The sequence below is a fragment of the Macrosteles quadrilineatus genome, unplaced genomic scaffold (genome assembly GCF_028750875.1).
Source record: "Macrosteles quadrilineatus isolate MER2022 unplaced genomic scaffold, UCM_ALF_1.0 Scaffold_5__1_contigs__length_97177068, whole genome shotgun sequence".
In the NCBI taxonomy this organism is placed as follows: domain Eukaryota; kingdom Metazoa; phylum Arthropoda; class Insecta; order Hemiptera; family Cicadellidae; genus Macrosteles; species Macrosteles quadrilineatus.
In genome coordinates, this window is record NW_026542598.1 from 83,770,673 (window position 1) to 83,795,253 (window position 24,581).

A 24,581-nucleotide genomic window follows, 5' to 3' on the forward strand; every position below is an offset into this window, starting at 1 on the left:
CCCAACCACTCAGATATACCATGCGACCTTGCCCAGCCAACACTAGATTTGTCAACTGTGCGGAAGTAAAGTAACCCTGGGCATGGCGCTCTGCATTGAGCCCATTGGTGAAGTAAATAGCGTTTTGTCGAGGTTGACACATGGCCATTGCCCGAAGACCACAGTTCTAAGATAAGTGTCTGTGGAAGCCTATTCAAGATAATGCTACTCGTTGTAAACTGATACAATAATATTAGTACATTGTGGATAGTAGCCTCCGGATTGTCAAATAATATTAAACAGGTTTAAATAGGTAAGTTTAAATACCTGCTATCAAGCGATCCATTTTATTTTAAGTCCAAACTGACTGAGTCAGAGGTCTGGACTTAAACTCCGCCGGGTTAGCGTCGTCTGTTGTCGTATAACTGATCAGTAAATGTTACGTGTCCGTAACGTGTTTTGTGTCGTGTGTAAATTTTTATTTATTTTTACGTGTTAAATATGACGCTCTTCATGTGAAGAAAGAAGAAGTCCTTGTACCGCCTGATGATAACACCACATAGGAGTCTAAACTAGTTGTGACTGCAATTAAGGGATTGCTTGATAGGAGGTATTTAAACCTTTTTAATAATATTAGCATTTTGGTGACAATGCTTACTAGTGGATCAGGTGTGGCCTCTTCAGTTTCTTCGCTTATCCTCTGGGAGTCTTCAGGTTCCTAAAAAACAAAAACAAAGAGATACAGATGTTTGGATATTGAAACTAATGATTTAGGCTGAAGTAGACCAATAGCTCAAAAGTCAATAACAATGCTAAGGAATCTTGCAGGACATTAGCCACAAGGATGTTTCTGTCTCAATGATGAAATGATTGAATGTTTGCTTCTTTGGTTCTGTAAGGTTAAACTTAAAATCTAGTAAAGAAGTAACTGTATGTAAAAAACAATTTCTATTGGATATGAGTTAATGCCCAAAACACCTACTTTGTTTGAGGAATTTGGTTATGCCTTTGGTTGTTAACTAAAGTCACCTAAACCAACTTGATATAATTTCACTTGCCGCTTTATCCATAGCCTTAAAAATAACACACTTTTATGTAGCCCTGTTTCAATAGTAGAGATGTTATTAATGTATCCTAGGGTCAAGTATTGTCCTGTAGTTTACTAATTCTCCTCACATAACCTTATTGCGTGGTTGATGATTCAAACTTTTAAAATCAAACTTCCAATCTTAAGGCGATTTGTGCAAAAAGCTGAAAATTTATTTGCATGTAATGTTTCCTACAACTACCACTTACATGTTCATTCTCTTCGTCCATACAAACAGAGTGTGTGTCATCTTCATTATCAGAACTATCCTCGTTAATGTAATTTTCCTCTTTGATTTTGTGTTCTTCTAAGTCAACCTGAAACATAGAGAACATTGAGCAAGTTCACTAACAATGATTGATGGGAACAGAGTTTGTAATTTCAAAATTGTAATGTCAGAAATCCCTTATAAATCAAAAACACTGTCAGAAGTGTTCAGGAGGTAAATTTTTAACAATTTAACTAAGTCTTGCAGTTGATTAAACGACAAAAACTCAAGTTTAAAAGCACTAGGGGTGAAAAAGTATGTTTCATATGTTAACAAGTTTTTAGTTAATTTTGTGTGATATTGTATTATCCTGTGATTGTATATATTCCTACTACAGGAACTAATATCAAAAATACTTCTTTTATTGTTTTATTTATTTACAACGTAAGAAATATGCCAGATTAAAAGAAATTAACGTGTTGGTACTTACAAATAATTTAACTATGTATTGGGTATTTAAAACATAGTCACTAAAATTACACTAATTTTCATACACAATACCTGAGCAAATTTGAGGCCTAAGCACTTTCGAAATTTCTTATCCGCAACTTGCACTTTAAGTCGAAACTCGTAGCACTTTTCAAGTTCTTTTTCACATTCTGCACAAATATTTTCAGGCAAACCATCTTCTTTCTCAACCTAAAAAAAAATTAAAATCGAACTGAAATCATGGTTTAGGCCTATAACAAAACATGAGTGTAAATATGTGCAAACCAAGCGGTTCTCCTAACTTCTTACTATGCAATTTTTATACTTGATACTGTTATATGGAGTGCTATTATGGGGAGAAAAGCACCATCTTCGTCCTCAGCATTCAAATGGTAGAAGAAGGCTGTAAGATTAATAAATAGTCTGGAAAGTTTACTCAAACTTGTAAACAATTAAAAATAATGATATTAGGCCTACCATCTATTTTTATAATCAAGTTACATAAACTTTTTGCATGTAAATGAAAACCAACTCTCTCTGATGGACGGATCTTCAATACATAATACCTGAGATAACCAGAATCTAAATTTACCTCAAGTTAGGCTTAATAGATCAATTTAATAGCCATCATTACAAGAAGATTATTTTTTTCAATAAACTCCAACCTTGTTGAGAGGTTCAAAATTCACCTCACTTTAAAGAGAACTCCTAAAAGATTTTTCCAAGACAATATTTTTTACTCCCCCAAAGAATTCATGAGATTTTTTCAGCTATACTTAGAAATCAGATACATTTTAGCGAATTTCCCATAGAGGGAATAAGCTGTTACTGTAGTACTCAGGTAGGACCTGGACCCCGGACCGATTTACTTTTTTGTTTTGAGGTCCCTGGAGGCCAAAAACACAATCCGTTCAATTCATATACATTTGTATGTGTCATTTAGATTTTATGTGTGTGTTTCATATGTGTCCATTAGCGTGATAACTCAAACAAAAATTATCACTGATGAAATTTGGTACAAATGTGTAAACTTATGTTTGCAAATCAGCAATATTAGACTATGAAATAGGGGTTTATGGGGGGTTTTATGGGATAAAAATTGGTTTCTCCCATTTTTGACCAAAAAACATAAAATTTTGCAACATCTTTCTAAACAATTTTGTAGAGCTTAAAAAAACCAAATAATTTAGTATATTGAAGTGTTATTATGTACCTAATGGTTAGGCTACAGAGAAAATTCAAAAAATATTTAAATTTGAAATTCCCATGTTAATTTTTATTGAGAAAATTGTAAACTGCTGTAGTTGACCAATCATATTTTTATCAAATTTGGAAAATGCATTCATTTCATACTAAACTATTAAAATTTTACAAAAAAAAACACCTTTTTACCCTCACTGTTGCAGCAAATTTAAGTACTCGTTAAGCTAATGCTATTTAAATAGGGAATAAATGTGATATTTTTAAGGAGACTTTTTAGTGTAAATCCAATCAGGCAATCAGAAATTCACTTAGTCTGCAGGTTTGCTGCGGCTGGGTATTTGTGTGTACCACTAGTTTGGCCTATTAACCTATTGGTATTGGTAAAGACAAAACTAATGTTATTGTTTTATTTCTCTGTTCAATTATTTCTTTAATATCAATTTGTATTTGTTTTATTTTCTCTTGGAATGGTTATAGCTTTGCGAGTCTGATATTGACATACAGTGGACTTCCTCTTATCTGGTCTCCTCGGGTCCAAGGCCAGTCCGGATAGTGGGTTTTCCGGTTAAGCCAACGTCCCCAAAAACTCTTTAAAACGGACTGTTTACTGCGATATTCAACTTAAATTTAGGAGAGCATTGTATTTAGACACGTGATCACTGGTCTCAAATCTTTTCTATGAGAACAGTCATTTCAGTACCACCCACTTCCTGCCGGTCTAGTCCATTTAACCCTTTGGGTGCTAGAAATTCATTTTGGTACTTTACGAAAAGTGCCAGAGGTTTTTTTACTGGGTATGTCCGAAAAGTGCCAGGCTTTCCATAGGGACGAAGCTTAGTGCGCAAGAATACAAATCAGTAAAAGTATAAATTTTCATCCCAAAAGTGCCATGGAACGATATATCATGCCTTGATCGTATGAGAAATCGATTCAAATCATCGTTGTTTTAAAATAACAACCAAGTCAACCAATATGCCCATTAAAACTCACATGATCGAAAGTAGCGCCGGCCAGATATATCACTGAAATGTATTTTTCGGTAAGACTACCGACGACAATATATCGTTGTGAAGTATTTTTCAAATGTGTTGTGCAAAACGATATCTCGTTGCATGGCAATCAAAGGGTTAAACCAATGTGCAAATAAAAATTGTCCGGTTAAAGAGATGTCATTTCTGCCGAGTGTAGTCTGGTTAAACCGATGTCCGGTTAAAAGGTGTCCGGATAAGAGGGAGTCTACTGTAGCCTGTTGTACTATTACGTAATTATGGCTGAATAAACTTCTATTATGACTAGTAGGTACTAAGTAGGCCTACAGTAAATTTGGTTTTAACAATTTTGTAGGTATCAATTTTGTGACCCTTTAAGTTACAAAATTCATATCAGCAAACACAGAATAATAATAGAAGGGGCACAAGGAGGGTAAGTTAAGTATTAATGAGAGATAGACCAACCGAGATGGCAGTCGTCTCGCAGCTATAAGTGAGGCTGCTAGCTCTGCCTCCTGATTGGATGTTGCCGAGGGACTTACAGTACATAACAAACCTAGGTTAGATGACTCAAAAGGTCGGTTAAAACGGGCAATCCCTACAAGGTTAAAAAAAAAATGATGGGCTAATCATTCGGAATTATATTGAATTATTATTCTTAAGCCATGCTTGAATACATTTTACAAAATAAACTACACTTTCTTAACCTAAAACACGGTAAAGTCAAATATTTTCAGTAGAATAAATTATGGTTGTAGGCAAGAGTTAATAAAAATTCTTATTTAAATAGCTATAATAATATTAATTGATTCTTTCAAATCTAACGTAATACAATACAGAACTTATTGTCGAAGTTAAAGATAAAAGCAAACATTTTGTTACGAGACATCCTGTAGAGTTAGGCGTATTGTTCACATTGCCGAGAGGTGTTTTTGGCCTCTAGGGACCTCAAAACGAAAAAGTGAATCGGTCCCGGGTCCAGGTCTTACCATGAGTACTACGGTAATAGCATATTCCCTATATGGAAAATTTGCTAAAATGGAATTTATTCTTGTAAATTTCAAGAAATAGAGTCTATGCCACTTCCACTTTAATAATAACATGACTGCCCTCACCTTAATCCTCAACGTCTGCTAACTAATTTACTAATAGTGCTTAATCTCACAGTGTCTTAAAGCAAAAAACGTGCTATAGTGCTTTCATGTATCAGCAACTAATTAATTATATTATAATCAGGAAACCCCAACAGTAAGAGATTCCATGCTTAGCCTAGTAAAAATCTATATAAATAAAATTAGAGTTTTGTCTGTACATTGCTCAGAATCATACATTTTTAGGTTATTTTTACGTTTTATACATTAAAGAAGCCGAAACAAGTCTCATCTAAATTTCTGTCTGTCTGTCTGTCTGTCTGTCTGTCTGACACACTCAAGATGGCATTTTACGCAATCTTCTCCAGGAAAACGAGAGTACCTATCAAGACCCAAGTCATTTTAATGTATTCACTGGATTGGCGAGAGTGTCTTTAGCCATTAAAATATGGTCTCACTACTTTGTAATTAAAATTACGGACGTTCAAAAATGCAATTTTGTGCGATTTTTGTCAAGTTTTCTTCCAATTTTAATCACATAATCATCTATGAAACAACGAACAGCTGTTCGGATCAAGATTATTTTTTCTAGCTGTCACTGAAATGTTTACAAATGTTGTTTACAAACACCACAACCATTTCCGATCACGTTTTGAAGGCAAATCCCATCCAAGTGAGATTAAAAACGTTTTTATTACATAAAGGATTTAATAATCGCAAGTGGAATAATATAGTGTAACCGTAAATTAAATAACTAGGCATCATCCAGGTCAGGAACCAGAAATATGTGTATAAAATTGTTTTGGAGTTTTGATAACCAGAAAGAAGACATTGAATCAAGATTGAATCAGTGTTGTATACGGCTGGGAAACTTAAATTTACTAATGACCGTCGCCAATAGCTTAGAAACAATGTTCCACTCATTGACGACTCTTCAATGGCGGTTGTGTAAAGTGTAAAGCAAAAAATTACAACTGCAGTGGGTGATTGTAACAGAGGTTTACGGATGATGCTGAACTTGATTTTCCAATGTGTCACTTTCTGTTCCTACCATTGACTATATAAAGTCAATAGTTCCTACTCACCGTGTGATGCAATCGCTGGACCATACAGCCAATAGGCCCATAGCCCTTCTCTTGGGTACGTGTGGTAGGTATGCTTACCCAATTATTTATAACAACCCTTTCGACAACGATCCTTGATACCGGTACTTTTCCATAGAATACTCGGCCTACCTAGGTACTTAAGAAATAAAATTATAAACGTCCAAAAACCCAACGTTGTGTGATTTTTGTCATGTGATTTGTGTGTTTCCTTATAACGTTAATATATATACCAGCAACCATTGTTTAGAGAATACGTAATCTATTAAATAACAGAAAGTTATGTTGTATAAGGTTTTTTTTTCAAATTGAACACCGATAAGTTTACATTAAGAGTTGTGTACAAATAAAGCAATTAATGAGAAATAACTTTGATTGCCAATAACTTTTTACGAGAAAATCCAAAACCAAGAGATCAATAACCTTGATTAACGCATATAATTGGTCGGCTGTACTACAGTTCTTAACTGTAAACGTTGGTTTTTGGTACGGTACTGGTTCATTTCCTTTTAACCTTTAGTAGCAGCAAGAATCATTTTTACGTACCAACACATCACAGTAATTTACAAATTAGTTATCGTTGGTGTTGCACCTTATTTATTACAGGCGTAGGCCTATTCAATTTAATTGATGTCTTAACTGTATAATTTTTGCTTTTTCTGTCTGGATTCCAAAATGTTATGCTAAGAAAACTATAACGCATTTTAGTAAAACATTTATTCAGCAAACCATCATGAATTGTTCAAAGTTTGAACGTTGTTTATGTATCAATAGTTCGTGGCCTATTTTGGTATTTTTTTTTTTTTTTTACAAATTATCAATCTAAATTGTCTATAGTAGGCCTACTGTACTTCATTTCATATAGCAAACCGATTCAGATAGCATTTCGACAGAATTTCGAGTCATCTCCGGTCCAAGCAAATATAAATTGTTATGATCAAATTTTATGGCATTAACAAAGATTTCAAGTACTAATTTTATATGTACTTTTTTATGATTAAAGCGTAGCAGATTCCCTAATTAAGTTCGGTATTTTTGTGTGTATGTATGATGGTAACGCATTAATGTCCTTGTTTCTCAATGTTTCACGGAAAGGACAAGAGCGCCTTGATAATGAAAATGTCAACCCGAATAAAGTGTTAAATTAAGAGGTTGAGGTAGTACCTTAAATACTTTTAACCATTATGTTATAGTCCTTTAAATTCTGAACAAAATTGTACAAATCCCATTTCCGTATATTTACTCTCACCGCTTACACATGATAAAGGTTGTTGACAAACTTATGGAAGAAAGTATGTGTCAGAATGCTGATACCGTTTATTTAGTTTAATCATTGGATATAACATATGGACCAACAAGATCCGGGTGACATTTAATTGCGAAGCATTAGTTTTGGCTTGAAACTGTCAGATACTGTATTTGCGAAGGAATAGTTTTGTCAGCATATCTGAAAGTATGCAAACCAACTGCTGTGCTTTATATAAGAAGGTTGACTATACTGACTATGATAAGATCCCCGTGCGTAGAACGGGCACACAGCTAGTATTTTCTATAGGCCTAAGGCATATTGCAGCATGGAAGTTATTACTGAATCCATTTTATATTAAGTTAGGCTCAGCTTAGCTGATATAACCTAACCTAACCCAACCTCACTCTTACTTTCATTGTCTTTATTCTTATATTTTTTTACAAAAATAAGGTAATTTTTGTGAAAATGTTTCACACAAAAACGAGAATTGTTTGAAGGTATCTAATCACTAGGTTTGTCGTAGGGGCCTGTGCGCATGGCGGTCGCTGACTTGTATGTATGTGTGAGTGAGTGTGTGTGTGTAAGTATTTTTAAAATTTACTAATTTTTGATAAGAGTTTCTGTATCTATGATTTCTGTTTTGTTTTATTGCATAAGCTGATTATGTTAAAATATTTATATTATGTTTTAAAGTACAGGTTAAGTGTAAGAAAGGTCCATGTGGCCCTAACTTTGCCTGTATAAAATGATTTTTCATTTCATTTCATTTCAATCTGACCGAGGAATAGCATGAAGCCATTGTTGCTTAAGCGGCGGATCATTTGGAATCACAATAAAACACTGAATGTATCCTTCAGTTTTAATTGAGCTTTCGTAATTACTCTTGCACCCAGGCACAATATTATTTATGACAGATCTGGCATGATGTAGTAACAAGTTTAATGTTAAAACTAATTATTTAATGTAGTAGATCCTAAAGCGCGAATAAATAAGTCGGTACGGGACTCCTCCATTCATTGTAATGGTAATGCAATCATGCACTAAGACTCAGATACGACGTTGGCAGTTCTCGCTCGCTGCGGCCTTGTGTACTAGAGAAGGCTATGGTTTCACCCACTATTTCAGTTGTGCTTGAGTCCAGCACCTCTTGGAGGATCGGTGCAAATTCTTCAATCTTCACTTTTCCCCCACTGTTCTCAATCCTGATCAACCTTCTTCTTCCATGATGTCTTGAGAGGGTGGAACACCGCCACATCCATAGGTTGGAGGATGTGAATCACATTCGGATATAGGGCAATCAGTTCTATCGAGTTCTTCCGACAGAACTCACTGAGGTGGAAAGTGATGTGAGATGTATGCATGTCAATTAATAAAATGAAAGGGAGCTGAATTTGGTTGGTGATCAATCATGGGTGGAAAACATTCAAGATGTATTCGAAAAAGGACTCTTGCATAATTCAGCCACAGTCGTGTTTTTTCCCAAGCCCCAGGATGGTGGAAAGGTTTTGGGGATGGCTGGTGGCATTCACTGTACAGAATAAACAACCATAGGTGGCCGAACTTGTCCTGCTGCATTGGCTGTAACCAATACCGTTGCACATTCCTTCTCGTCGTTTCCTGTCCTTTTGTATACGGTTTGCGCTCCTTTTGCTACAAGAACTTTTGCCACCTTTAGGGCTTCGATAAAATGCTGTTTTATCAGCATTATACACCCTGCTAGGTGTTTTTATGGCATCCAGCAGGCCTTTAGCCTCCAGATATTCACTAACTTCGTCAAACCATGCTGATATTTGGTTTTCTGTTATGTTCCCTCTTGATGCTACGAGAGCTTGGGGTGCTCTCAAGCTTATGTCCGGATGCCTCTTAAGGAAGAGGGCCAACCACCTCTCTCCTGGAGCTTTATCGCAAAAGGTATTGGCTCTGTTGAGCTCTGCAAAAAGTTTGTCAGAACTGGCTAGAAGTTGTTCCTTATTAACTGGAAACTTAGCCTTAGCCAAGTCTCTCACCCAGTTAACTAGACGATTTTCTTATTCTGGGCATGGAGCATTGATCCCCCCCCCAAGAGAGCAAAGTTCCGCCGTTTTCCCCGAAATCTTGTCATGGAGCGTCATCTGGGGCACGCCAAATTCTTTTGCCGCTGTGCGGACAGATTTCCTGTTCTTTATGGCTTCAATTGCCATAAGAAGTATCTTCCTCATATTGTCGTCTCTTCGGCGGCGGTGGTGTTGAAGGCATGACCTGCAATGAAGTTCATAATTGAAATAAATACTTTAAAAATTTAATTCGTCACATTAGGATTAATTTTCTTAGGATTGATAAATCAGATCACCGAGATGATTTTTAGTTATGATATCAGACATAGGCCTAGCTATCTTATTATAAATCAACAAAGTTAGCCTAGAGAATTATAATGAATAAGGTTGAGAATAAGTTATATAGCCTAATCCAATTTAGCTGATAGGTAAAGACTAAATTCAGGGTGTCTACTACATTCTGGATAAAAAATTCATGGACAATTATCGTACATTTAAGGACACTTTGCCGTAACCTTTGTCGGTGTCATTAGGCCTACCGAATAATTTTGATTTGTCAAACTGTATTAATCTTGTTATTCACTGCAGTTGTACCAGAGAGAAAAGTAAATAATAATAGATAAGAGTTAAAAATTTCAAAATATAAATTTATTGAAAGTAAACATAGGCCTACCTATACTTTAGGTAAAGCTTTTATAGTGTAACAGAGAAATGCAATCATTGTCTCCTGCGATAGCGACAAATATCTCCATCGGTTACGTAAACTTCATAACATAGCTTATCCGATCCAGGCAGATTAATTTGGCATGATTCGCCCTGGCACAACGTTAGGTTCTCGACTACTTTAAAAAAAAAAATCTTTAATGCATATTGTTACTCAGTTCTTAGTAAAAAATCAAGGTATGGTAAGCGGCTACCAATAAGCAATAAGCACAGAGTAAGATTATTGTATTTTCATTTGCAAAGTTAATATCGACACATAGCAATCATTAGTTGTTTATCTTAAGGCTCAATTACATTTTCTTAATATATTTTACAGCTCTTTCAAGAATCAAAATACCCAGGCCTAGACCTAATTATTTAGGAGGGCCTATATAAACTGAGTAACAAACAATGAGGTTATAATAGCAGCAAAGTCACTATCATCATTCTAGTTCATAAGATTTAGATTGCTTAAAGCATACAACTCAATAAATAAATATATGGGAAACAAAAAACATTGAAACCTGAATAGCCAACAATATAAGACAAAGATACAGAAAATGCAATGACATAATTTGAAACCAAGCAGGCCTACATAGTGATAAAACATTAATGCAAACAACAATGCTTGTGGTTTTGTCAATTGAAAGATAAAATATCCATAAAAAAGGGGTTAACTTACAAAATAAGACTGTAGATTATTTACATGTTTAATATGAAACCATAAACAGTTTTATGGCACTAGGCAATGGCCGCGGCAAATTGAATCTTCAAGCCTAAAGTACAAGTAAGAAGTGAAATTTAACAGCCATTATAAAGCTATTATTTTCACAATAAAATAGGTTTGGGATCTAATAATAATTACCCTAGTAATAAAAAAAGAAGTTGAAAAGGAATAAAAGTGATACAACTTTTATGAGCTAGCTGCTGAGTCAACAGTTCTTGGAAGTACTTGACTTGACACTTGATTGTCGTGATAAAATATTAATGGGTTTGAGATTGCTAATGGGATTTTTATTGCATAATTACTCTAGTAATAAATTATGAAAATGTAAACAAACATCTGATAAACCTTTTATGTGCTCCTAACCAACTAGCGATCAATAAAATTATGACCCATTAAAAATTTAAGGACATAGTCTGGCATTTAAGGACGATTCCCGTACATTTCATGGCCATTAAAAAATTAAGTACAATTCCCGGTTTTCCCGGATTTCCCGGTTGGTAGACACCCTGTAAATTTCGGCTGCCCATGACTCGAGGATTTTCGTGTTAAAATCCGGACACTTAAAAAAGTATTTTATTAGTATGTTAGAAATGTTCAGTTGTGGTTTTACTTTGTTTTATACGATTAGGCCTGATATATAAAAAGTATTAGGTATGGTACTGAAAAACTAACTTAACCATGTTACCGGCACTTTTAACAGTTAACTAGGCCTACACATTTTATCATTAGGGCACTTACCTTCGGTTCTTAGCAGAAATAATATCAGACTTAACAGTTAGCGGCCAAACTAGCGAGACGTGTAGATGGATCAGACGATCTACTTACAACTGCCGGTTTTATTTAGTCTAACGGTCGTTGCTTTTCCCGCCAAAAAACTTAGCTAACTTACGGTAAATCCCTGAGACATAGATTATACATCTATAGAGTAACAACAATGGGTAACCTTACTTAATATTTACGGAACCGGTACTGTTGAAGATTAAATGTCAGATTTTTAGTTAGTGGAAAAAGTTTGGTGGATTTACCGTACCGGTACCTTAACCCTCCGAGTGTCCCTTGTTTTGGCCTTAATGTCAGCCTATTTTTTGCTCATTTGCAAGGTTTCATTAAAACGGATCTGAGAAGCTTAAAAACAATGTTAATTATACTGTTCTATATACCATTTTGTTTGGAAAATCATGGGCTTCAATATTATATATAAAACATAAGGAACATTTGTTCAAAAAATTTTTTTAGGTAAAAAAAAAATATTTTGGAAAAAAAAATAAGTTTGTGCTCAATGAAATTATATAAATTATAGGCCTATAAATATTTGAAAATAGCCACTTTGTTCTAAATTTTATGAGGATTACAAATATATAATAATATAAGGAAGTAGATTTGCAAATAAATAAGTTATGGGCAAAAAACAGATTTCAGTACATAGCGTTTAGCTAAGAATGCATAGCCTAACCATAGCTAGGAATCTGGCTGATAATTTACATCAATATCACTACCTACTTCTTCAGGATCATCAACCAGCCCTTCAAAATCACTTAAATCTTCTTATAATGCACCACGTATATAACTACTTTTGATTTTTAACACTAAAACAATGATAAACATAATAAAACACATCAGTCATCGGTCCGAGGTTAACTAACCTGTTTACAAATACGCACCTCAGCTGACTGCTACAATTACGATCGGCTCGGAGAACATAAAGCGCTTAGAGACAGACCTCTGGAGAAAGCTTAGAATTTAACGAAAAGAACGATACCTAACTCGATCCAGTTCAATCCGATTTTGTCAGTCATAGAGCCTTCGCCGTAAACAGTGTTCGTGAGTCGCTGCAGCGACGCATGACACTCGGAGGGTTAAATTATTGAATGAAATAACTTAATCTTAGGCTTTCAAACAATATATTCATTCAGTTGTTTTTGGCCCCACTTATGATATTCTAACCCCAATAAAGTATCACTTGATTCAATACAGAGACCGATAGCAATAAGTTAGGCTAGTAGGCCTATCGCAACGTCCCTATCCGCTCCAGTGGTGCGAAGTTTCGGCGGGATTAGAACTCCCGCTTTGCGGACCAATCAACTCAATAAATAATAGGCCTAGTTAGGCTTATAGCCTAGAGGGTAATCTTAGGCTACGTCAAGGCCTAGGCTCAACCAAAAACTTACCTGAACATCAGCTAGTTCCATAACTTTCCTTGACAGGTCATTGAAAAATAAAGATACATATTGGTCTTTAGGGTTCATGCATATTCGACAAGCAACATTATTTTCAGCGGAATCCGGCATCACGAAAAACAATAAAATTTGTGCTTACGCACTAGGTAGGCTAACTCCTGTTTGGCCACCTTTGAATACAGCACTTTCGATAAGTTATACTTCCATTTCGAGGATGACAGTAGGCCTACAATCTAATTTAAATTCTATGATCAAGATTAAGGACTACTTTAATTTAAATTGTAATAACAACTAAATAATAAGGCAACATGATGGTTTTGAAGTACGAGCACAGGCACAAAAAGTAAAAACATAAAGAACCGTCTTCATTGCATTCTTTGATTCTTCACGCCTCCATTTTGATTTTGATTAATGTGTAGTGTAAGCAGTAAGTGTATGTATTTCTTATTCTTGTTCTTTATTTCTTTCTTCTTTAGTAGGATTGGTTTGGTTTGGTGTCTTTTTTTAGTTCTTTTTTTTTGCAGTCTCGTCTAGCGCCCTAGCGGTCCGAACACGATAACTTGAGTAATATCTTAGGGAGTATGTTTAATCTATGGTAATATCTTGCGTTGGTCTATGGTAATATTTATCCGATTCTGATGAAATTTGGTTTGAAGGTGTAAGGCGGGATAAACTTGAATGAGTTCGCGATCCAGCATGATCGGACCATGGGAACAGGGTTTTATGGGGTAAAAATTGGTTTTTCTCACTTTAGACCCTCAAAACACAAACCCTCAAAACACAAAATTTCCCAATTTTTCTCTAAACCTTCTTAAAGAGTTTAAAAAACAAACAATTCAGTATATCAAAGTGTTTTTGTACGTTTATTGATTACGGAGAAAACTAAAAAAATGGTAAATTTAAAATTCTCATGTTATTCTTATAAAGAATATATTGTAAAATGTAGTAGTTTGCCTGTTTATGGATATCTTTTGATCAAACTTGGCAAATATATTTATCAATACTAAGCAATAATTATTTTACTTAAAACACACACTTTATTAGATTCCTTGTAGCAGCAAACCTAGGTACTCGTTAAACCTAATGTTATTTAAATTAGATCAATTGAAAATCAATTCAGCCAAATGGAAATTCGCTTAGACGGCAGGTTTGCTGCGGCGGGGGTATTTTAATCATAATACTGTACAAAACAACTAAACCTTCCCTGGAGGACCAAAACCCCCCACCACGGCGCTGTGCCGGGACAGCGGAATTAAAATCGGAACGGAACGACTCGACGTTCTGTACCCACGAGCACCTCAGCTTCCACATGCACAGGATAACAGCTATTTGTGTAATAGCTTCACTGTATATCTTTAATTGGACCTGTTTAGATAGTTGTTTCGTTTCAACAGTTGCAGTTTGCAGTTGCGATGCGAACTGTGCATTGTGATTTTAAGGTGTTTATTCTTTACTGTTTGTTTGTTTATTTTTGACTTGAGCTGCTTGAAAAGGTGTTTTATGATTATGAAAATTAAAGTGTTGTGAGTGAGCTGAAGCTGATTATTTGTTATTAGGTATTAACAAATAAATATTTTGTGTGCATGAATTATTTATGAAGTTTTAAATGTTCACTTAACCTATCTTTTTCGGATTCCTCAAGAAAGAATGATTGGATAATTCCAGTCAATCCGCCTACAGTAAATATGTTAGGTTGAGTTGCGTTTGTGTGTGAATTTGTTAGATTGGAGTTTTGGTAGTGGAGTGAAAATTTAAAAACGTACGTTTTCATGTCCCTGGCCTTTTACTTCGTAGATACTGGATTTTTAGTTTATTATTATGTGTTTTAATATTTTTTGGGACGGGGGCAACATGTTACACACATTTATTTGGTTTTAAATAGGTTCTAGGTATTTTTTTTGTACTTTTAAAGTCTCGAAATTCACGACCATGACGTGTCCCTAGGGTACATTTTCCAACTTTCACACTGTTTTTAGACTAATTATTCATGCCAAAATATATAAAGCCATATTTTTATGTCATCAATGGTTATTAAACTTACAAAAAAGGAGCATATTATAATTTTATTGTCATTACAAACTGACTACCATGACAAAATAAGTCTGTCCCTCGATTTGGCGTCACGACCATTTGGGAAAAATTTTCAACTTTGGAGCACGACAGTGGCAAGCCTGGCGTCGATGGAGTCAGTTGGTTTTAGAGACTAGTTCGGGGTGTACGTCAGGATTGTAGTGCCGGTCGTTTCGAGTTGAAAGGAGGAATTAGAAGATTAATAAAGGAAAGATTGTGTTTTTTGTAATTTTGGTGTGTCCATGACCGTACGTAGTCATTCGATGAAGTAGACATGGTGTTAATTTTTGTTTATAAGATATTTCAATTGCTAGTTAAACGTAGAAGTCCACTTTGTATCCTCGAACATGAGGTGCAGGGCTACCGTCAGTACAGAGCCAAATAACACGTAATTTCACGACCAAAGTTTCACGACCATCGCGGGTTTTTTCACGACCAATCCAGCATTATGGATTGTATTGTGTTTGGTCGTGACAATAACTTTAATATAATTGTAAATTGAACAGTTTAGTTCAATTGAAACACATATTTTTATTATAACTAACAGGATAATTGAAGGATTGTTTAGAAAGATTTAGATTATTCCAGACAATTCAAGACCGTACCGCTTTTCCCTGACCATCACGTTTATGATTTCTATCATAAAAATTTCAAAAATTAAAATATCGTCATATTTTAATGTTTTATACACAAAAGAAGCACACCTCTATACAAACATAACGATTTTTCAGGTCTCAGGTAAGTTTCTTCGAAGTTATACAAACTTAAAAAGATTTTATTGGCTTTTTTTCAATATTTTGAGTTTTTTTAAATTTTTTTCTAAAAAGACCAAATATACCAAAAGCTCAGTGACCTTTTTATTGTATAGTGGTCATAAAAGTAAATTAGTTTATAGCAAAACATAGTTATAAAAATAATATTAACTATTTTTAATATTCGTTTAAACGTCCGTTATGGTCGTGACAGGATTTTGTGTTTTCCAACTAAAGATGCTCTTTTAAAAAGAAACTACCAAAGATATTGCGTTACCATGGACATTTTATGAAACTTCAAATGAAATAAAAAAAAAATAATAAAAGTTTTGAAAAAAGGGGAAAAGACTTTGCAAAGTGCTTTTCCTGAAAACGTACGTTTTTAAATTTTCACTCAGTGGTAGGTCTAGGTTTATTTTGATTAAGTTAGTTGGGCCTTTCAGTGGAGTTTAGGTCTAAGTTATTGCCTTTGAAAAAGTTAAATTAATAACTTATCTATTAATAAGAGTATGTCTAAGTTAAGTTTACCTTAGAGGCTAACTTAGACCTACCACTACCAAAACTGCAATCTAACAAATTCACACACAAACAAACACCTAACCTAACCTAACAATCACTCTCTCTTGAGGAATCCGAAAAATATAGGTTAAGTAAACATTTAAATCTTCATAATTAATTCATGCACGCAAAACATTTAGGCTAATTGTCAATACCTAATAACAAATCAGCTTCAGCACACTCACAAAACGTTAATTTTCATAATCATAAAACATCTTTTCAAGCAGCTCAAGTCAAAAGTAAACAAACAGTAAAGATTAAAGAATTAAGAATTAACCCCCTTTTCAAAATCACAATGCACAGTTCGCAACTGTAACTGTTGAAAAAAACAACTATCTAAACCGAAACAGGTCCAATAAAGATATACGGTGAAGCTATTACACAAATACCTGTTATCCCAGGAACTGTTCGAAGGCCTTCTGTGCTTGTGGAAGCTGAGATGCTCGTGGGTACAGAACGTCGAGTGAACGGAACGCCCGAACTGAGTGAGTGCCGTGCCAGTGAAGCAGTGGAGTGGAGTGAACTCAACTACGAACGCCTACGAAACGAAACGAAGTTCGAACGACTGGGTAGGGTGGGTACTGGGTACCGTCGGTCAAGGTCACCTAACCTAGACCTATCTATGGTGGTACTTTCGAAGTTAACGAGTTAACAACACATTTAACATTTTAAAACAAGTAAAAAGTTACTCAATGAAAGGTAAACGTAAACAAATCGTGTTAATTGGGAGGAGGGCATACCTAAAATAACCTAAAGGTGGGTTTATTTATATTAGGCCTAACTTAGTGTAGATAATTCGACTTGTCTGCAACAACAAATCGCAAAATCTTGCCGGATATTGATTGAGCCGTGCTGCTAGTTAGATGTTCCGTATTTTGAAACATCTCCGCATCGACATTAATTTGAGGTTTTCCATTTTATTTGTACCCTAGTCTATAAGTTAATTGTATTAACCTTAACTTAATAGGTACCGGTAGATGAGTTAGGCTACTATTGTGGTAGACTACTGGTCTATGTTAGTGATGGGCGATACGGACGCGTATCGCGATACAGCGATACGATACGTATCGGAAAAAAATATCGTATCGCCGTATCGAATCGGGCGTCTGTATCGCGATACGCGAATCGTATCGTCAAAAATATCGAAAAACGATACGTATCGTATCGTTTTCCCCCTCCCCTACCTAACCTAGAAGCGGCAAATTTATATAAGTATCTGGGGACCAAGCTTTGCTCGGGGAAAATCATTAGTTTACTCTGAAAACAGTCTTAGTATTGCAGATACATTCATTAATCCATTTCCACACTCGACACTGCTTACTGCTCGCCTTTACTACTTCCTTCACAACTCCCTACGTCTTGGACCTGTTTCCCTATCCTTCCCATAGAATTTTAGGATTGCAGATACATTAATGTAATTGCCACAGACAGTTCCCACCACCGCCGCCTACACTCTGCACTGCTATAGTGCTAGATAGCACGCTAGTGGAAAGGAAATGGACTGGACTGGGATGGGACTGGTACATTATCAAGGAAAAACCAAAACTACAGACGTCAAAAACTCCTATTTCAAACCACTTTCAAACTACACATCCACAGAGTACAGTAGTACAGATTTTGCAGTTTGCTCGGCCTGCGCAAAAAAAGCTTAAAACTATCGTTTTGACATGAATCGTATCGCTCTATGTGCCGATATAAATACAAATATCGTTTTAGGCGATACGATACGTATCGTTTTTCAAATATCGTATCGAAATATCGTATCGTCCCTCGCGTATCGCGATATTCCGTTACGATACGATACGTATCGCACATCACTAGTCTATGTAAACTTATATTAGGCCTATGTGTTAAGTCTTTCAACAAGTGTGAAAACGAAAAGAAAACCTTAAGCACGAGAAGCTCTTGTATCTAGTTTAAAATTATTGCTGCACTTTACTTTAGGTCCTACACTCATTTGAATGAAAATAAATAATATCGAAATAATATGAAAATAATATTGATCGATATTTTCATTTGAATGAGTGTAGGACCTAAAGTAAAGTGCAGCCAAAATTAGCTCTGTCAGAAACTCACGAGAAGCTTGACAGAGGTCTGACCGTTTTCTTATTTATGTAAAACCAATTTGCATTGATACCAGTAACTTAAGGCACCCAGAACAACAAATACAAAGAAGACTAAAATCAGTCCAACTGCACAAAGTAATCTTCACATACCTTACACTGCATGAAGCGAACATGAAAAACTAAAGTCCTATAGGCTGGAACAGGTGTCGATTTGTCTGACAGCCGTTTACACACACCAAACTGTCAGTACAACCTCAAAAAATTTATGGCGTTTTGCACCAACCTTTTAATCCACGACTCCAACACCAACAACATGAAATGTCTTGTTGTTTAAACGATTCGTTGTTGCAGAAAAGTCATTGTGTTCCATCGTAGGTAGTGTGTTTAAACCGGCCTTAATGGTTTGTACTCGTTCACAGCCTCACAGGAGCAGTGTGAACTTTTTGTTCTTTACTGCCACTTTGCCACCCAACTGCACTCACACCTGTGAGCCCAACATGCTAAATGATTAAGACTTAAACATTTAAACTAAAACAATGTGACAATGTTGTTTCACAAATTAGGTTAATCAACGATTAGGCCTATATACATTCAATCCCGAGCACTTGTTGCGTTAAAATAGGCTTTGGTATAAAAAATCTAACTTTAGGCTATCATTGGCTAGCCTAGTTTCATAACTGGGAAAGGTGGCGTCATCCTGTAATCCAGCTACTAGGAGATTACAAATCGTGGATATTTAAATAGGCATGCACTGTGGATGTGATACTCCCTGGTGTGGATTAACCCTCCGAGTGTTATTTGTTGATGCTTCGACACATAACACACTTTGTGTAGTGTTTTGTGTCGATGCATCGACTCACAAACACTGTTTACGGCGAAGGCTCTATGACTGACAAAATCGGATTGAACTGGATCGAGTTAGGTATCGTTTTATTTGGCAGATTCAGAGCTTTCTCCGTAGGTCTGTCTCTAAGCGCTTTTCATTTTAGTTCCGAAAATATTGTAGCAGACAGCTGACGTGCGTATTTGTAAACAGCTTGGTTAACCTCGCACCGATGACTGTTGTGTTTTATTACGTTTATCAATAATTTAGTGTTAAAAATCAAAAGTAGTGATATACGTGGTGCATTATAAGAAGATGTAAGTGATTTTGAATTGCTAGTTGATGATCCTGAAGAAGTAGGTAGTGATATTGATGTAAATTATCAGCCAGATTCCTAGCTATGTTTAGGCTATGCATTCTTAGCCAAATGCTATGCACTTAAATCTGTTTTTTGCCCATAACTTATTTATTTGCAAATCTACTTCCTTATATTAGCCTTATATATTTGTAATCATCATAAAATTTAGAAAAAAAGTGGCTATTTTCAAATATTTATAGGCCTAAATTCATACTATTTCATTGAGCGCGAACTTATTTTTTTTTTGAAAATTTTCCAAAATATTTTTTTTACCTAAAAATTTTTTTTGAAACAAATGTTCCTTATGTCTTATGTATAATAATGAAGCCCATGATTTTCCAAACAAAATGGTATATAGAACAGTATAATTAACATTGTTTTCAAGCTTCTCAGATCCGTTTTAATAAAACCTTGCAAATGAGCAAAAAATAGGCAGACATTAAGGCCAAAACAAGGGAAACTCGGAGGGTTAATGTCCGCACGAGTGAATACTACGACTACCCGCAGTACTATCCTGAAAATTAGACCAATTCGTATATAAGTTACCAGGGCAAAAATGTGGTTCGGATTCCACTATAAACTGAAGGTCACTTAGTTGCCATTAGCTGTGTGAGCTATTAATTAACAGCTGTGTCTAAGGAATAAGTCGGCCTTTAGTCACTAACAAGACTACAAGATCGCGCCACTCATCTCCATTCATACTTGGCTTAAAATACCAACTTTGTATGGTCGCCATTTCATTGAAAGTAGGCCTATTAAAGTATTAAGTTAACATGGTTTACAGACGAATTTGTATGGCTTATTATATTATTATTTATTTTTTATTTTATTTTTTATTTTTATTTTACATTTCAACGGACAACTCCATTTTTTCACTTTTGAACAATAAGAAAGAACTCAAGATACTGACGAACATGCATATAAATGTTTAACCAAAATAAAAATGCCTAAATATGGCTAAATATGAAGTATAGATGGCAATGACAAATGACAAAAGAATTTTACTTGCAATTGATGATGATTTTGCAATGTGTAAATTGTGGGGTCCCCTTCTGCCTTCTACCCTTTTTTTTATATATATATATATATTGCTTTTTTATATATATAGCAATATTTATTGAAGGGCAGATAAGGGGATTACAATGGTCCCTATGGGTTACGTGCAGTTTTAATGATGTTGACATAGAGATGTATAACAAATGTTGTATAGTAATATTAACAATTGAAGCAGCTTGACAGTTAAGAAATTATGCAGAGTGAAATGTTTTCCCTCCGCTGTAGCATCTCCTAGACAGACAACTCATGCAGACTGGCGATCCTCCTCTTGAGCACTGGTATACTGTCCAAGAAAAAGTCAACGACGTCGGCGACGCTATTACCAGATCTCTGAAGTCGGTACATTGTGTCGTTTGCTGCATAGTTGGTACGATGTTGCTGCCTAGCAAACAGGTCTCTGGAGCGAGTGGCTGAAGGGGTCCTGAACAGGATTATTATTATTATATCCCTATAATAAGTCCTTTGCTTAAGTTTTATGTACGGTACCCTTAAAATTTATTCAAAGAATTTACTATTTTTACAGGTCACAAGTTGCCTCAGCTTTTGAATAGAAGTACTCAGTGCTACGTGCTATGTTAATTAGTACTAAAACAGGTAGGCCTAAATTATAAGTGTATTACTTACTTACTGCCGTGGCTCTTGGTACCCAAGGTGGTACTTTGCCTCACCAACACACTGCCTCCAGATTTTTCTATCCATTGCCTCCTCTTCCCTTCTTCCCAGTCTTCTTAGGTCTTTTCTAACCTGGTCTCGCCATCTCAACTTGGGCCTTCCTGGTGGTCTTCTGACCTCCGGATTGTTCAAAAGGACTTTCTTGACTAAGGAGTCGTCCTCTTTCCTTAGTAAATGGCCAGCCCATCTCATTCTCCTACCTCTCACCTCGGCCACTATGTCTGGGTCCATATATAATTGCCTCAACTCCGCATTGTGTTTCATTCTCCACTCTCCATCTTCAAAGGTTGGACCATATATTTTTCTTAATATTTTGTTCTCAAATACTATCAAACATTTTTCTGTTTTTTTACTTAACACCCAATTTTCTGAGCCGTATAACAGAACTGGTCTTATAATGGTTTTATATAGCCTATACGGAGTTTTGTTGAGCTTAATAGTTTGTGGGATGCTGATAAACTTCTGTGTGCTGCATTTATTCTTTGTTGTATTTCCATATCTTCTTCATTATTATTCGTCAGCATTACTCCCAAATAAGTGAAGTTGTTTACTTTTTTAAAGTTGTACCCTCCTATTTCTATATTGTTGTCATTGTTTATTTGGGTTGCTCTCCCACACTCCATTATTTTTGTTTTCCCTTCATTTATTCTTAAACCAACTTTCTTTGTGTGGTTTAGGAGTTTTGTGACCAGCGCTTTCAACTCTTCTTTACTCTCCGCTATAATTGCAACATCATCTGCAAATGCAAGGACGTTTATTTTGGTCCCTATTTTAATTCCAGCTTCTGTTTGTCTTACTTCTGTAGTGCTTCCTCTAAAGATAAATTAAATAGCAATGGAGACAAACCCCTGTCTTACGCCTGTGCTTACATCAAACTTTTCTGAGATTTCGCCTTGTTTTGTGATGTGTCTGATGATGCCAGCATAGCTGGCGAAAGGCCTCATAAAAATTAAAAATTCAGATATATTGGCGAAGTTATTATTTCAAATTAGTAATTAGTACAATATTTCCCTCTTGTGCATAAACAGTATATTGCTTCAATTTTTATTTACTATATTTATTCCATGAATAGTACAACAGATTTTTGACTCCTCAGTATTCAAGCACATATAGCCGAGAAGGCTAGGGTGTGTGTCACTTGGCCAGTGGCATTCGTCTGCTCGGGTTCGATTCCCATCCTGTGTGGGAAATAATTGGTGACCTGTGTGTTTGTAGCGATATACTACAACCACTGAACCATAGTGAGTTGTTCATAATCCTTGGCTTAGACATACACCTCGAATCATTGGATTGGGCGAATCTTTTAGCTAAGTGGTTGTTAGTGTATCCAATGAACATGTAGGTCACAAATTGCTGTTATGCTACTTTTTGTTCAAATAACCTTCCTCTCTATATCCCTTAGAGATTTTTAAAAAGAAAGATATATCGTTGCATAGCACTAAAAGGATTAATCGCATGAAAACAAATTAAGATCGATGTTCAGGCATATCCAGATAATCCGAGATGTAATATGTGAAGAACCGTTCTAAACGGTTTCATAACCCTACAAAAAATTAACTAGCGGTAATTAATTTTTTGAAACCAGAATTTAAATTATGTTGAATATTTTTGTTGTAGGTTGAAACATTCAAAGGAATCAAAACTACAGAATATATTTATTTAAGAATTGATATAATACAATAAAAGAATACAAAAAGACGAGAGAAAAAGACTTATCACTCAAGTATATTGAAAATAAGCACAGGCAAAGCAAGATTTGACTACGAGAAGATTTAATGTTGAATGAGAGAGGTATCATGTATCCTACAAACAATGTTACTATTTAAAATACATACAAAACACTCTGACTTGTTGAGTTTATTGATTAGTTACTAGATTTATGTGACAAACTACATGGAAATAAAAAGTGCAAGAGTAATAATGTTAACTCACACTAAACATTTTCCCAACTATTTCAAGTGTCCAATATGTGAGCAATACTGTTCAACTCTATCCGCAATGAAGGTTCATATATTATATCACACAGGAGAGCGGCCCTTTCAATGTTTAATATGTGAACAAACGTTTTTGAAAAAATATCAAGTAAAGGAACATTTATTGGTTCACACAGGAGAGAGACCTTACAAATGCTCATCATGTGATATAACCTCTGCAACCAAAGGTAATATAAAGGAACATTCATTGATTCATACAGGAGAGAGACCTTACAAGTGCTCTACATGTGGAAAATCCTTTGTACAAATAAGCAGTATGAAGACACATTCATTGATTCATACAGGAGAGAGACCTTACAAGTGCTCTACATGTGGAAAATCCTTTGCACAAATAAGCAGTATGAAGACACATTCATTGATTCATACAGGAGAGAGACCTTATAAGTGCTCTACATGTGGAAAATCCTTTGCAGAAAAAGGCAGTATAAAGACACATTCATTGATTCATACAGGAGAGAGACCTTACAAGTGCTCTACATGTGGAAAATCCTTTGCAGACAAAGGCAATATGAAGAGACATTTATTGCTTCATACAGGAGAGAGACCTTACAAGTGCTCTACATGTGGAAAATCCTTTGCAGACAAAGGCAATATGAAGACACATACATTGCTTCATACAGGAGAGAGACCTTACAAGTGCTCTACATGTGGAAAATCCTTTGCAGACAAAGGCAATATGAAGAGACATTTATTGGTTCATACAGGAGAGAGACCTTATAAGTGCTCTACATGTGGAAAATCCTTTGCAGATAAAGGCAGTATGAAGACACATACATTGGTTCATACAGGAGAGAGACCTTACAAGTGCTCTACATGTGGAAAATCCTTTGCAGATAAAGGCAGTATGAAGACACATACATTGGTTCATACAGGAGAGAGACCTTACAAGTGCTCTACATGTGGAAAATCCTTTACAGATAAAGGCAGTATGAAGAGACATTCATTGGTTCATACAGTAGATGGACCTTACAACTGCTCTACATGTGGTAAAACCTTTGCAAACAAAGGCAATATGAAGAGACATTTATTGCTTCATACAGGAGAGAGACCTTACAAGTGCTCTACATGTGGTAAAACCTTTGCAAACAAAAATAATATGAAGAGACATTCATTGGTTCATACAGGAGAGAGGTTCCTTACAAGTGCTCTACATGTGGAAAATCGTTTACAAACGCGATATGAAGAGACATACATT

The 24,581-nt window shown here is 35.4% G+C and overlaps 2 protein-coding genes across 2 annotated transcripts in view; one reads left to right on the forward strand and one right to left on the reverse strand.

The window, feature by feature from the left end:
* Nucleotides 1-13,441, reverse strand: part of LOC128995737 (zinc finger protein 710-like) — a 55,433-nt gene extending 41,992 nt beyond the window's left edge. The window contains exons 1-4 of the mRNA XM_054420755.1: nt 13,029-13,441; nt 1,836-1,973; nt 1,276-1,383; nt 638-697 (exon numbers count right to left, since the gene is read on the reverse strand). Coding sequence (XP_054276730.1) covers nt 638-697; nt 1,276-1,383; nt 1,836-1,973; nt 13,029-13,148 — 426 coding nt within the window. The 5' untranslated portion in view covers nt 13,149-13,441. The remainder of the gene's footprint in view (nt 1-637; nt 698-1,275; nt 1,384-1,835; nt 1,974-13,028) is intronic.
* A 9,766-nt stretch (nt 13,442-23,207) lies between these two features.
* LOC128995738 (zinc finger protein 211-like) lies at nt 23,208-24,260 on the forward strand (the record flags this gene model as incomplete). Its single annotated transcript, XM_054420756.1, has 2 exons — nt 23,208-23,766; nt 24,136-24,260. Coding segments are annotated over exons 1-2 (606 nt in total), but the record flags the coding sequence as incomplete, so codon positions are not given.
* Between the last annotated feature and the right edge of the window lie 321 nt (nt 24,261-24,581).